This window comes from Eschrichtius robustus, chromosome 1 (assembly GCF_028021215.1).
Source record: "Eschrichtius robustus isolate mEscRob2 chromosome 1, mEscRob2.pri, whole genome shotgun sequence".
NCBI classification, from domain to species: Eukaryota; Metazoa; Chordata; class Mammalia; order Artiodactyla; family Eschrichtiidae; genus Eschrichtius; species Eschrichtius robustus.
Window position 1 is genome coordinate 74620931 of NC_090824.1, and position 13768 is coordinate 74634698.

Sequence of the window (13768 nt, forward strand, 5' to 3'; positions counted from 1 at the left end):
ACCACGGTCTGAGAGGACATGTGGGATCCGTTTTCAGCCCCTAGTGCCACCACTCAGAGAGAGATGAGGGAATTGAGGCTTCTTCTTCAATCTTCAGTCTCTCAAAGACTCATGTTCAGTATGTTGGCCACTCTGCCCACACATCCTGTGGCGGTAGAGGAGCATAGTGGGGCCACATACGAGGCTTTAGAATCGGGACACTGGCCCTCGCAGAGATGCTGCCAGTCGGTAACTTGTAGGACCATTTTTTGAAGCGTGGCCTTGGCTTGTTACACAACATGGGGAATGATTTTATCTTTCTCATTGTTTCTGTTCTTAATTAAGCTGTCTTCAGTTTGGAGATGTTTGTGCCCAGCTCAGTTACCGGACCCAGGAGATGGCGCTACCATCACCCCTGGGACTCCAGCGTTTGGTGAATTCTGCCTGATCAGGGCTGACAGTGGTTCTTCACTCTCCTTTGCCCCCGCGGCAGTGGGGTCTTGTCTGTGCTGGCTTGGGTCTTGTCTGTGCTATGACAAGGTCCACGTAGTGCCGTGATTATGGGCCTTTAACATAGTTTTTGGAGCAGGGTTGGAAGAAAGCACTATAATATTTTAATGTATGGGATTGAGTGGACTTTGACCCATAAGTTAGGACTCAAAGAGTTTGAAAACTCCCAACGTGAAAGCACACAGTGTTTGGGACATTCTGTTTTTAGGACATCTAGAAAGATAGACTAAACCCAGCAAGATTGCAAGTTTCGAAGTGTGCTGGTGTTATATATGTCTGTGCTTAAATAGATTCATTCATTTGTTTCTGAAGTCTGAAAACTTTATTCCATAGGAAGGGGTTCATTTGTCAACTTACATGAAAGGTTTTTTTTGGTGTTAAGTTATCCCTATGCTGTACTAGCACTCAACAAAGAGCAGTTCTTGGAGCATTTCATTTGGAGAGTTAAAGGCAGGCTGTGAAAAAGAGAAGCGTTATGACACTTAGAAAAATTGTATAGATTTGGCAGCCAAAATGAATGAAAGGAACAGAGCTTGTAGATCAAAAACTTAGTTTTAGAACCATTTTTTCCCACAGTAGCATATATTAAGATATATGCTGGCATATATTAAAATCAGATAGCATATATTAAAATCAGCCTGGTTTCTAATATTTTGTAGCATATACTGTTACACGCTGAATATCTGTAAGCCACACAATAGGTGTGACTAATGGGACTGATTCTTTTGATATACGTATCAGAATATTAATTCTTCAGGTCAGTATAAATTTAAAATAGACATCTTGGTAAGCTGTGTACTTTTCTTTTTTAAATTTCCTTTAGGGTTTAAGTTATAAACCACATGAGAGAGCAGTAACCTGTTAGAATATTAGACTTAAGAGTCGGAAGACTTATGATCAAGGGTCAGCTCCTCCATTTGAGCATTATGACTTTGGGCAGTTCAGAGAACCTCAGTTTTTTCATCTGTGCATTTTTAAAATCTTTCTTCCTTCCTTCTTTCCTTCCTCCCTTCCTCCCTCCCTCCCTTCCTTTCTGCTGTGCAGCGTCTTAGTTCAGGCACGTGGGATCTTTAGTTGCGGCATATGGGCTTTTTACTTGCAGCATGCATGTGGGATCTAGTTCCTTGACCAGGGATCGAACCCGGGCCCCCTGCATTGGGAGCACGGAGTCTTACCCACTGGACCACCAGGGAAGTCCGTCATCTGTGCATTAGATCCAATATTTGCCTGTAGCATATGTTACCATTGATTGTTAAATAAACGTAAGGTGTTAGTATAAGAGATTGAGTTCACTGGTTTTTAGACACACCTATTTGATTTTGGTTTGGTTTCCATTTTAAGCCTTAAATTTGGCTCCAAGTAAGTTTTATTGGTTGGCTCTTTCCAAGAATTTTATCTCTGTAACATGTTTAGCATAGTGCCTAGCAATATTAGGTACTATAAATGATAGATATTGATATAATGATTACTCTTATTAAGTCATCAAAATAGGCTATGGACTCTGAGGGCAACCAAGACAGCATGATTGGATGATGCATTAGCTGCTTTAAAGAGGACAAAGTTCTTGAGGATATGGAAAGTCTAATTATGATTAACCTCCTTGCATAGAAAGTATTTAGATTAGTTTTTTTTTCAGCTTTATTAAGATGTAATTGACATAAAATAAAACTGTACACATTAAAGTGTATAGTTTGATGGGTTTTGATGTGTTTTGATATGTGTTAACACCCATGAAACCATCACTCCCCAAATTCCAAAATGCCCTTTTATAATCCTTTCATCCTAGCCACTTCCCACCTATTCTTATCCTTAGGTAACCACTGGTCTGCTTTCTGTCAGTACAGGTTAGTTTGCATTTTCTAGAATTTTATGTAAATGAAATCATACAGTATGTATTCTTTTTTTTACCTGCTTCCTTCCACTCAGCATAATTATTTTGAGAGTCATCCATGTTATGTATATTGATAATTTCAGACCAGTAATTTCTGAATAATTTATCCTATTGATTTTGTTTGGTGTCTTCTGTTTTTTTTTATTTGATAGACCTGTCGTGGACAGACTTGGGAAAGACCATTGCTAGATGTGAAAGCTTGGGGTAGGCGAGAAGTCCTACTGTACCTTCCTAGACAGAAAGGCTTCAAAGTGGGACTGGTTAAGCCTGTCTTAATCATGGTCTTTCTGAGTTACCCAAAGTCTGGTTGGTATTGTACAGAAAATGCTTAATGATGAATCCCCTCATTATTTATGTTGGGCGGTGGTGTGGGGAAAAGCTTAGGACAAATCTGCATTATTCTGGTATTGCTTTCTCTTGCTCCTAATTTTTAGTCATGCGTTCTTACCTTTTTATGGGAAATATGTGCCGATTTAAGTTTAAACTAATTATTTATTCAGAATTTTGAGCAGTAGAATGGAGGCCGAATGTCTGTTGTAAAGTAAACAGTAATTTTGAGTACCAACATTTTCTCTTCACAGGACGGGGTCTATATTGTATATTGTTTCTGCCTAGATATTCAGTTTTCTTCTAGACCCCTGACCTTTTCTAAGCCACAAAGCAGAACTAGTTCAGATCAGTAAGGTGCAAAAATAAATTTAGGATAAGCAACAGCGGGTAAGGTACCTTTGGAGTTCAAGAAACAGAACTGTATATCCTGAAGTCTGTTTCTTGCAGGGGGGAGGGAATGTGGGGTGCTGGAAGGGGAGGAAAAATATAAATGAGGTTCTTATGTATTGATGTCCTCTCAGATCTGCTACAATGGCGTCCGATGACTTTGATATAGTGATTGAGGCCATGCTGGAGGCTCCCTATAAAAAAGAGGAGGTAAGGTTCCCCATCTCACTCTTGGAATTGGGCTGGGAAGAAAAAGCACTTGTGGATCATCAGTTTCAACGTTTTGTGAATCTTCTTTCCCTGTTCGTTTATTATGTGCAGTGGCTTCCATGAAAGGCATAATCTTTTAGTAAGCTCTGCTGGAGGCCGATACTCAAGGGCCATGCTTACAGAAAGGGCCCCAGAAACTGGGGGTCGGGGGGACATGAAGTTGCGGTGGGAACCAGTGCTTTGCTCACAGCTCTCAGTGACACAGTAGAAGGTCAGTGTATCTCAGGCATAACTCTCATTTCTCACTCTCCAGGGAAATGGGTGTTAGTGGAACAGATGTTGGGGTAGCTTAAAGGTTTGACTTCAAAATCTGATTTCTTCTCTTTGGGTAGTTTCCTTCCTTCTTCTCTTATTCTTTTTGTTAGGAGGTCCAGGTGCTTAGAAACTGTTTAGATGATTGGGAGCTTCGATTTCATGAGCTTTCTTCCTTGTCCGCTTCTTTCCTTGCCCAATGGAATCTCTGTGTCTGCCACCTGGTACCTTGTGTCATTTTCCTGGCGAACCCCTCAGGATGAGCAGCAAACTAACGAGGTTGAAAAGGAGAGCCCTAGTAACACCACCAACAGCACCAGCCGTACCGGCAGCAGTGGCAGTGGCACCAGTGGGAGCAGCGCCAGTGGGGAGGCAAGCAAGTGAGTGTGGCCTGAGGAAAATGGGTTGGCAACTTGAGGAAGGGAAGCACCTGTGTCCGTTATAGAGACAGCCAGAACAGGGAGGTGGTTGCTGGTAAGATTTCTGACTTTTAGTAATGGCTCCACTGGGTCACGGGAATGATGGTGACCTGGGTTAATGATCTTCTAGTCTTCGCTTGCCAGTGTAGATTTGTGGATAGACTTGTGGATCAGTCCAGGCGTTGATGTAGTATTTCACTTGAATAAAATAGCAAGAGGATCTGTGATCTGGAAACATGAGCTTTTGCTTGGTTTTGTGGGGGAAAATGGCCATTTCAGATGCCTGACAGCATTCAGGGCTCTGTGTAAACTGATGTCATGCCATTGTTGTGAACTTCTGCCATACTGTCTTCTAGACTTTGGTCTTTCACTGCTTTCTGTTTCACCCTTGCTTTAGTGTCATTTCTTATCCTTGGGAGAGATAACGAAACCTCAGTAATAAGAGCTTATGTTCTCTTTCATAGGAAGAAGAGGAGTCGGAGCCATAGTAAAAGCAGGGATAGAAAACGCAGGTCAGTCATTCTGGGGCCGCTTGGGTTTTGAGAATTATAAATGGAAAGAAACCAAGGAAAGCTGTACATTAAAGGCCAGAAAGGTTGGTTTGTTTTTTAAGGAGCTTAACAGTCATTGCCGTCCACAGTCGTAGTCGAGACCGTCATAGGCGGAGAAGCAGTCGGAGCCGGAGTCGAGATCGGCAGCGTCGTCACCGCAGCCGTAGCTGGGATCGTCGACATAGTAGTGAGTCACGAAGTCGAGACCGACGTCGTGAGGATCGTGCGCGCTACAGGAGTCCACCGCTTGCCACTGGGTATCACCTTTTGCTTATAAGATCGTCTTTGTATCGTATTTTGGGATAGGCAGGAGACCCAGTTACTGGAGGGGTGATACTCAGAATTCGCATGGGCGATGGGGTGCTGTAATCTGGTTTTCTCATGGTGGAGGACCCGGCACTGGGCCAGTGTGGATAAAGGTGGGTGACCCGGTTTTCAGTTTGGTTGTTCTCTGTTCCGTAGGCGTAGGTATGGACACAGTAAGAGTCCTCATTTCCGAGAGAAGAGCCCAGTCAGGTGAGTTGACAATGAGCACTCTTTTAGGGATTGTGAGTTATGAATAAAAAGCGGTTTGAGCCAAACCACAGGAATGTTTAGTACTTGAGGGTAGCTGAAGAATGATGACCAAGTACTGGGAGGGAGGGTCTCGACGATTTTGCTCCCTCTTTAGGGAGCCAGTTGATAATCTGAGTCCTGAGGAGCGGGATGCCCGCACGGTGTTCTGTATGCAGTTAGCTGCCCGCATTCGGCCTCGAGACCTGGAGGACTTTTTCTCGGCTGTTGGCAAGGTAACCCTCTTCCCCCTCTTAGTTGTCTCTGAGAAGCCTGTCTTCTATCCATCCCCCTTTATGCCCAACTCAGGATTTCCTTTTTGCCCTGGATAGGTTCGAGATGTACGTATCATCTCAGATCGGAACTCACGTCGTTCTAAGGGCATTGCCTATGTGGAATTCTGTGAGATCCAGTCTGTGCCGCTGGCCATTGGGCTGACCGGGCAGCGGCTGCTGGGAGTGCCTATCATTGTACAGGCCTCACAGGTGAGCAGCCTGAGAAATGGACATGAGAAGATGGAGTTGGTGGTGGTAGGTGTGGGGCATGACCCATCATCTCATCCTTCCGCAGGCTGAGAAAAACCGACTGGCAGCCATGGCCAACAACCTGCAGAAGGGCAGTGGTGGACCAATGCGCCTCTTCGTGGGCTCCCTGCACTTCAATATCACCGAGGACATGCTCCGGGGCATCTTTGAGCCCTTTGGCAAAGTGAGTAGAAAGTGAGGGAAACCTCTGAAGGGAATCGGAAAAAGTGGGGAGGGCAAGTGTACCTCCTCGTTCTGTCTGACCATGATTAACCCACTGCGTGTTTCACGATGGCCATGTGGGTCCATGCTGGGAAAGTTGGGCTCCATCTGTATTCATACCGCTCAGGAGACAAATTTGGCACCATGAAATCAAATAATGGGGTCCAGATGAAGTAAGATGAGTCAGAAAAAGTGTTTGGGAAAGAGATGGGCTTTGTCTCTTTTTTTAAAATGATTTGGAGAGATGTAATGGGTTGGTTAGAAAGTTAGAGGTATTTAGAACAATCGGGGTAAGGGACTTCCCTGGCGGTCCAGTGGTTAAGACTCCGTGCTTCCACTGCAGGGGGCGCAGGTTCGAATCCTGGTTGGGAAACTAAGATCCCACATGCCACATGCTGCGCATGGCCAAAAAAAAAAAAAGAACAGTCTGGGTAGGAAAGATCAAAGGTATGGCTTAGCTAAAAGATTATTGATTATTTTTCTCTGTTCTGCAGATTGATAATATTGTCCTGATGAAGGACTCAGATACAGGCCGCTCTAAAGGTTATGGTTTTATTACGGTGAGTCTCTAGTCTTCAACTTTTTAATTTTAGTTTAGGTTTGTCCACCTGTCTGATTTTGCAGCTTAGCTTCATCCTCCTCCCATAGGAACTGTCTAAATGACCCATAAACCCTGGTGCCTGAAGCTTGGACTAACCTTCTGCCCCTTGAGATGAGTGCATTGCTTGAGATCATGGCTTTTCTCCTACACTCTGTCAGTGGCACTGGTATGGGGTGTCCAGGAGGTCAACCAGCTTCCCTGGTGCTACAGCTTGCTCTCTGGGTAATAGTAACGATTCCAGGCTGCAGCTAAGAGGTTGGGGGCATGAGGGAGGTTAGGTATGGGCCTTTATAGATGTGCTTTATAGAATTGGTATATTTTCATGATGGGGTGGGAATAAGAAGGTATATGCTTCTCTCTGGTCCTACCCAGTTTGAAGCAGTTTCCCCATTGAGAAATATCTGTATATTTAAATACCACTATAGGGAAAACAGTGAGGCCACCTAATAGTGGGCAAGTCTCACCTTTTCCTGACACTCCAACAAAATTGTTTCCAGTTCCCGTAACTGGTTCTTCCAGCCCCATGTGACTCCAGGCTAGGACTGGCTGCCAGCCACAAAGTCTGATAGAAGCTGATATTTTCTGGGCTCAATCCAGGCAGCATACACCCCCCCCAGTTGCCTGCAGGGCAGAGGGGAGGTAGGTTGTGTTCTACCATGGGAATTGCTCATCTCAGAAGTATCTGGTAAAAGCACGCCACCTACACCACCTGCCTAGGAACTGTCAGTACCACGTGCCAGGCCCTAGGACAGGTAATACCAGAGTAAATAAAGCCAGCTGTGGTGTTCATAGTGGCAAGTACCTTTTCTAGCTCCCTGTGTGACTCAGATGCAGAAAGGTTTTTCTGGGGCCTTTTTGCCCTTGTGTTGCTGCCTTTTAGGTCAACACCCTTGACACATAAACAGCAGACTGGGAATCCTCTTCATGCCAGGCTGCAGCTAGTGCTGCTGCTGAAAGGGACGAGAGAGTAGAGGCCTTCTGGCCAGTGGGCCAGAGTCAGCAGCACTGGGGCGGGGTGGGAGTGGGGGTGCAGTCTCGCTCTCAGTACCAGGGTGTGCGCCTTCCTGAGGCTGGGCTCTGGAGTTCCATGTTCCTGGTTCTTGACTAAGGACTGAAACTTACTAGTCCTGAGGGCTGAAATTAAAGCTCAGGAGCCTTGGATCTCAGCCTGTCTTACCTCCATTTGATATGCCCATTTGTGAAACAGCCTGTCAGACTGGGCTCCCTACAGATGATGCGCTGTTAGGTTCTCAGTGGAGCTGGAAGATTGAAAAGCGATTGCGCTTGAGTCAGCTGGAAAAGGTCTTTCTTAGAGAACCATTTGGGGGCATGGGGATCTTAGGTCACATTCCCTGGGAAAGAAAAGTTTGAGCCACAGTGAGCATGCAATTTTCGTGGGACAGTAGGACGAGAGAGTATTAGTGGGGCTTTGAGAGCATGTCTGTGGCCAGGAGGTACCTGATATGGCCTGGGTTTCTTGTAGTTCTCTGACTCTGAGTGTGCCCGCCGGGCCCTGGAACAGTTGAATGGCTTTGAGCTTGCTGGTCGGCCTATGAGGGTTGGCCATGTGACCGAGCGACTGGATGGTGGCACAGACATCACTTTTCCTGACGGAGACCAGGAGCTGGATCTGGGATCAGCGGGTGGACGTTTGCAGCTCATGGCCAAATTGGCAGAAGGTAGGGCTTCTCTGCAGAGTGAAGAACATGGCGTTGAATTTTACATCAAGGGTTAGGACTTAACCCCACCTCGTCTTTCCCTCTGAGGCTCTGGAATCCAGCTGCCGACCACCGCTGCTGCTGCCCAAGCTGCTGCCTTGCAACTGAATGGAGCAGTTCCTTTGGGGGCCCTGAACCCAGCGGCTTTGACTGGTAGACTTGGACTTGGGAAAGGGAGAGAAGGGTCGGGCCTGGAAGGCATGAATGCTCTGTGCTAACTCCCTTGTCTCTCTTTGTTCCAGCTCTGAGTCCGGCCCTGAACCTCGCCTCCCAGGCAATCGCCTCCCAGTGCTTCCAGCTTTCCAGCCTCTTTACCCCCCAAACCATGTGAGTCTCAAGGCCCAGCTCATTTCAGTGTTCACAGTTCCTTTCTTTCCTCCGGCTTCCCGTTTACATCTTCTCCATGCCACAGGTAATGAGTGGCGCAGTCCACTGCCTCCCTCTGCCTCTGGGTCCTGCCACTCCCTTCTCCACGTCTACCCTTCCATGGCCCCTTCTCTCCATTCTGTGGACCAAACCATCCTGAGGGTGTGAACATTGACGGTGGGGGAACTGGGACCCCCCTCGGACACCAAGGAGAGCTCCTGCCCACCGCAGCCGCAGTGGGAATGGACCCTGGTGAGCAAAGCTGCCAGTTGAAGAGAACAGAATCTGCACTTGCATTGAACATCTGTTTCTCTGTGTTTATCGTCTCCTGGGATGACCTTCCTTGCCCTTTCCAACCACCTCTTACTGATTCCTTGATTCCTCCCCCATTGGGAAGGCCATAGGGCATTAACTGAAGGAACTAACCGCTCTCTGCCTGCCTGTACCTTTACCCTACAATCTGTCACGGAAAACCTTTAAGACCTCTGGTCTGTGAGGACTTTGGAGTTTGAGGGAGTGAACCTTGAAAGTGCCGGCTTGCTGCTACAAGGGCCCTGGAAGATAGCACGGACATGTGCGTTGGGAAGCCTGCCTTAAACCTTAGCTTGGGGCCAGAACTGCTACTGTGGGCTCAACATCTTGCTGGGAGGTGTGGGAATGATCTCTCCTGCCAGCCGTCTTGGATGTCTTAGGGGCATTCGGGAGTTCAGTGAAAGGTGGGGTACCTTTCTGTTATCTTCCATCTTCCTTTGTGTAGTTGTCCTTCCTTTGGCCCAGGGTGGGAGGATGGAGGGGAGGCTGCTTCTCTCCACCACTTCCATGTGCCTCTGGAGACTGGGGGCTCAAGCCCAGCTGGGCACACGTGAGTCTTTCTCACTGTATTTTATACCCTTGTGTCTGTGTACATAAATATAAATATATATATATAAACTTTGTACAAAAGGCAGGTCCCACAGTTGTGGCGGCAGCTGCCCATGTGTGTGGTCTCGGTCCAGTGGTGTGTCTGTCTGACGTTAACTTATCCTGAGCCAAAACCACGAATGGTTCTAGGGATATAAAACATTTGTAATGCCATTGAGTTTTTTTCCTTTATTTTAATTTTTTAAAAATCTGATCTTTAGAAAGAAAAACAGACAAAAGGCACACACGCCATCTGTATCTGCTTTATACTCCCGTGGTCTTTATGCCCTGTGGTCTCCTTCTGTCTTTATCTTGATTATCTCCAAACCTCCCTGCCTAGTGGACAGACCTCTGGGCTCCCTCCCTCTGCCTGGGGACAGATCTTGTCTTTCCACCAGATGGCAGTGTGACGGTACCACGTTCTGCACCTTGCTCTAAGGGTGTTTCGTGATCCTGAGGAGCTTAAGTACCAGAGAAGCCTCCTAAGCGCACCATTCTTACCTTGTTGAACTCTGTACCTGCCTTTGGACCTTTCTGTAGTGGACATCCAGTCCAGTATCCAAAGGGGTTTGGGCATTATACATCAGGGCTCCCCAGGCCTTAAGTCTGCAGTTGTTCGTCCTTTCAGTCCCCCCAACTCTTTCCATACGGCTCTGATAACACAGGCCTGAGACCAGTCGATGAATTCCAGGGAGCTGAGCATTCCAGGCATGGCCCTTCCAAAGGTGAGGGCACACCTTCCTCTGCCTGCTTTGTAAGGCTTAGAACAAGGGGCCAGCCCAGAGCCTGGCTCGCCAACTAGGGACCAACCAAAAGGAGAAGGTCTGAGGTTCAAGGACAGGGCTCTGTGGGCTTCCTCCATTCTTTACTGGTCTCTGTGCCACAGAATGTTGAGAGTTTATTGTCACACTAAAAATTTGGATAATTGCTGCTAGGTTTTAACTTGTCAGTTAAGGCTTCTAAGCAGAGTGATGGTTTTTTAGTGGTTAGCTTATGACGTTGCTCTTTACACTGCAGTGTTAAGTACCTGAAACCTACTTGTGGCATAAAAGGCCACTGGGACTCTGGAGGGACTTCCAGGCTGCTGCAGTCTCACCCACTGTCACCCCTACCCCTTCCCTGTACTAATTTGCTCTCTGGACCTGGGAGAAGGGAAGGAGGCCGCGTTGTTTTTAGGTAGGAGCAGCTGGCTAAGGCCCAGTCCCTTGCAGTTATTGATGCGGCTGCTAAGGCACCCTGACCTCAGTGCAAACCATTTTTACATTTTTATGCATCCTCCTGAGGCTATGGGCCAGGCCTCCTCATGGCAGTCTTGAACATCTTCAAACTGTAGGTACCCCCAGGCCTTGCTTCCTGCCCTCAGGTGGGCCCCCACCACTGCTCAGTTTCCTTATACTCCCATTCCTAGCTGCTTTGGCCTTCCTGCACTTTGCGTCCTTCCACCTCAGTTCTAACTTGCTCCTTGTTCTTAGAGCCTTGCATAGCTTTTTGCTGGGAGAGAGACAAGGGTGGAAGTAAGGGAATGTCTAAGACAACTTCTGTTCTAGTCTTAACCCACATAAGGTGACAATGTCTAGTGGGTAACAGCCGGTGTCACTGTGTGTGACTCAGTGCCTTCTTGTTACTCATCCCTCTATAGGGGGTGGTTGGCGTGGAGAGAAGGGGCAGTGAACAGCCTCTGGGCCCAGCCTGATGTAAAGGAGCCTCCCTCAACCTCCTGCCTGAGCACGGTGGCTAAGGTGGGAGTAGAGATGAGACTTGCCCAGGTCTGTGCCCAGCGCAGTTAGAATTTTCCCACCAGTCCTCAGTTCTGAATGGGATTTTTCACCTGACTTTCGGCTTACAGCCTCCACTTCTCTCTTCTCTAAGGCAGTGGCATTCCTCCCTGTTCTTTAAATGCTGCTGGATTGGGATTCACCCTACTTCTTTCTTAGGCTCTATGGGCTACCAGTGGAAGCAGGGCTGTGACCTATGAACCTTTAGTCTTGGTGCTTATAAGGAAGGGAAATGAGCTAAAAACTTGGAGATACTCTGTCACAGCCCTGCCTTTCTCTTAAAGAGTCTGGTGCGAATCAGGAAGTATTACCTGGACAGGGACTTCCCTGGTGGTCCAGTGGGTAAGACTCCATGCTCCCAATGCAGGGGGGCCCAGGTTCGATCCCTGGTCGGGGAACTAGATCCCACATGCATGCCGCAACCAAGAAGTTCGCGTGCTGCAACTGGAAAAAAAAGGAGTGGGGGGGAGTATTACTTGGACAGTCAGAAGAGGCTCTCCTGGCACCAAGAAGTGGGGTGGTTAACAATGAGAATTTACATTTATGCAGGATTTGGTGTGGGTTAGGCATTGTTCGAATCATTTTATTTTTTTTCATTTATTTTTTTAAAATTATTATTTTTTTAATTTTATTTATTTATTTATTTATTTATGGCTGTGTTCGGTCTTCGTTTCTGTGCGAGGGCTCTCTCTAGTTGCGGCAAGTGGGGGCCACTCTTCATCGCGGTGCGCGGGCCTCTCACTATCGCGGCCTCTCTTGTTGCGGAGCACAGGCTCCAGACGCGCAGGCTCAGCAATTGTGGCTCACGGGCCTAGTTGCTCCGCGGCATGTGGGATCTTCCCAGACCAGGGCTCGAACCCGTGTCCCCTGCATTGGCAGGCAGGTTCTCAACCACTGCGCCACCAGGGAAGCCCCGAATCATTTTATGTGTATTGAATTGTTTAATCCTCACAATGACCCTCTGAAGTAGATTCTTTTATTATCTTTACTTTGTTAATGAGGAAACTGATACCCAAAAGGTTAACTAACTTGCCCCCCGATTATGCAGTTAGCAAGTTTGGGATTTCAGTCCAGTCTAGCTTCAGATCCCTTGATCTTAATCTTAACCTGCCTCAGCATCACTGTGGAAGCCAAAGCCTTGGAGTCATGGGGAAGTGTCACTTTTTCTGTCTCTATACTCATAGTTCTCAGTATATCCTGAATTCTTCCACTTCCATGTCTACTGTCTTGTTCTCTCTTCCTGCCCCTCTCTGCTGGTCAAAATCCTGTCCTTTAAGACTGATGATTTCCTAGTTGAAGTTGATTTTCCTTTTCAGTATTCTTGGTCCTATGTAGGTCTTATTCTGACTTTATTTACAGTTCTTTGTAAACTCTGTTACTAGATGGTTATAGATTGATGAAGCCAGTCATAGATGTGTCTTTTTCATTACTGTTTTGTTTGCACCATTTTGTATCTGTTGAGTTGAATTAATTCCCTCTCAGTTCAAGTCAGAGCCAGGCTTTCCAGAGGCTGTCCCTTCTAGCCTGCTTTTCCTAGCAGTCTCGTCCATTTCTTCCTCACTGCTCCAAGAGAGGAGGCAGCTTTACTCTTTTTGGTGTTACCATGGTAACCTGTGAAGCTTTCTGTCTAAAGTGACGCTTGCCACCCCAGAGACTGATGTTTCCATGGCAACCAGGTGAAGTCAGTAGTCATGAGCTGAATGCAGGAAAGGAGTTCTGGTCTGAAGCTGTGTGAATCTTCTGGCTTCAGATATCCTCCCCTTCCCTTCCAACTTTTGCACTCTATATCCAGAACGGATTGCTCGCAAAGTGTATTCTTTTTTTTTTTTTTTTTTTTGGCTGCATTGGGTCGTCGTTGCGGTGCGAGGGCTTCTCATTGCAGTGGCTTCTCGTTGCGGAGCACAGATTCTAGGCGCACAGGCCTTTGCTGTTGCGGCACGTGGGCTCAGTAGTTGTGGCTCGCGGGCTCTAGAGCGCAGGCTCAGTAGTTGTGGTGCATGGGCTTAGTTGCTCCACGGCATGTGGGATCTTCCCAGACCAGGGCTCGAGCCCGTGTCCCCTGCATTGGCAGGCGGATTCTTAACCACTGTGCCACCAGGGAAGTCCCTCAAAGTGTGTTCTTAGTTGAGAGAGCTCTGTGTGAGGTGAAGCAGACCAGTCAACTTAGATCATGTGGGAAGATGGATCCAAGGAAAGAGATGATCAAAGATCACTTTTAAAAGTTGGATGAGGGACTTCTCTGGTGGCCCAGTGGTTTAGAATCTGCCTGCCAATGCAGGGGACACAGGTTCGATCCCTGGTCCTGGAAGATCCCACATGCCGTGGAGCAACTAAGCCCTTGCACCACAACTACTGAGCCCGCATGCCACAATTACTGAAGCCCTTGTGCCTAGAGCCAGTGCTCCGCAACAAGAGGAGCCAGTGCTCCGCAACAAGAGAAGCCACTGCAATGAGAAGCCCGTGCACCACATCGAAGAGTAGCCCCCGCTCGCCACAACTAGAGAAAGCCCGCATGCAGCAA

The 13768-nt window shown here is 47.3% G+C and overlaps 1 protein-coding gene across 7 annotated transcripts in view; it reads left to right on the plus strand.

Annotated features, from left to right (window-relative positions):
• The window catches only part of RBM23 (RNA binding motif protein 23), a 96432-nt gene that overhangs the window by 563 nt on the left and 82101 nt on the right, over positions 1–13768 (plus strand). For 2 of the 7 annotated variants that reach the window (XR_011074488.1, XR_011074489.1), the window contains exons 1-11: positions 3643–3999; positions 4503–4550; positions 4679–4846; positions 5052–5105; positions 5260–5377; positions 5474–5626; positions 5712–5849; positions 6382–6447; positions 7972–8167; positions 8255–8359; positions 8449–8824. Coding sequence is in view for 5 of the 7 variants with exons in the window: in XM_068547899.1 (XP_068404000.1) it covers positions 3761–3999; positions 4503–4550; positions 4679–4846; positions 5052–5105; positions 5260–5377; positions 5474–5626; positions 5712–5849; positions 6382–6447; positions 7972–8167; positions 8255–8359; positions 8449–8537 (1374 nt within the window). In the remaining 2 variants the exon portion in view is untranslated. Of the gene's footprint in view, positions 1–3231; positions 3308–3642; positions 4000–4502; positions 4551–4678; positions 4847–5051; positions 5106–5259; positions 5378–5473; positions 5627–5711; positions 5850–6381; positions 6448–6535; positions 7401–7971; positions 8168–8254; positions 8360–8448; positions 9647–13768 lie in introns of those variants that run through there. The other 5 variants (XM_068547906.1, XM_068547895.1, XM_068547911.1 and 2 more) reach the window with 5 other exon arrangements.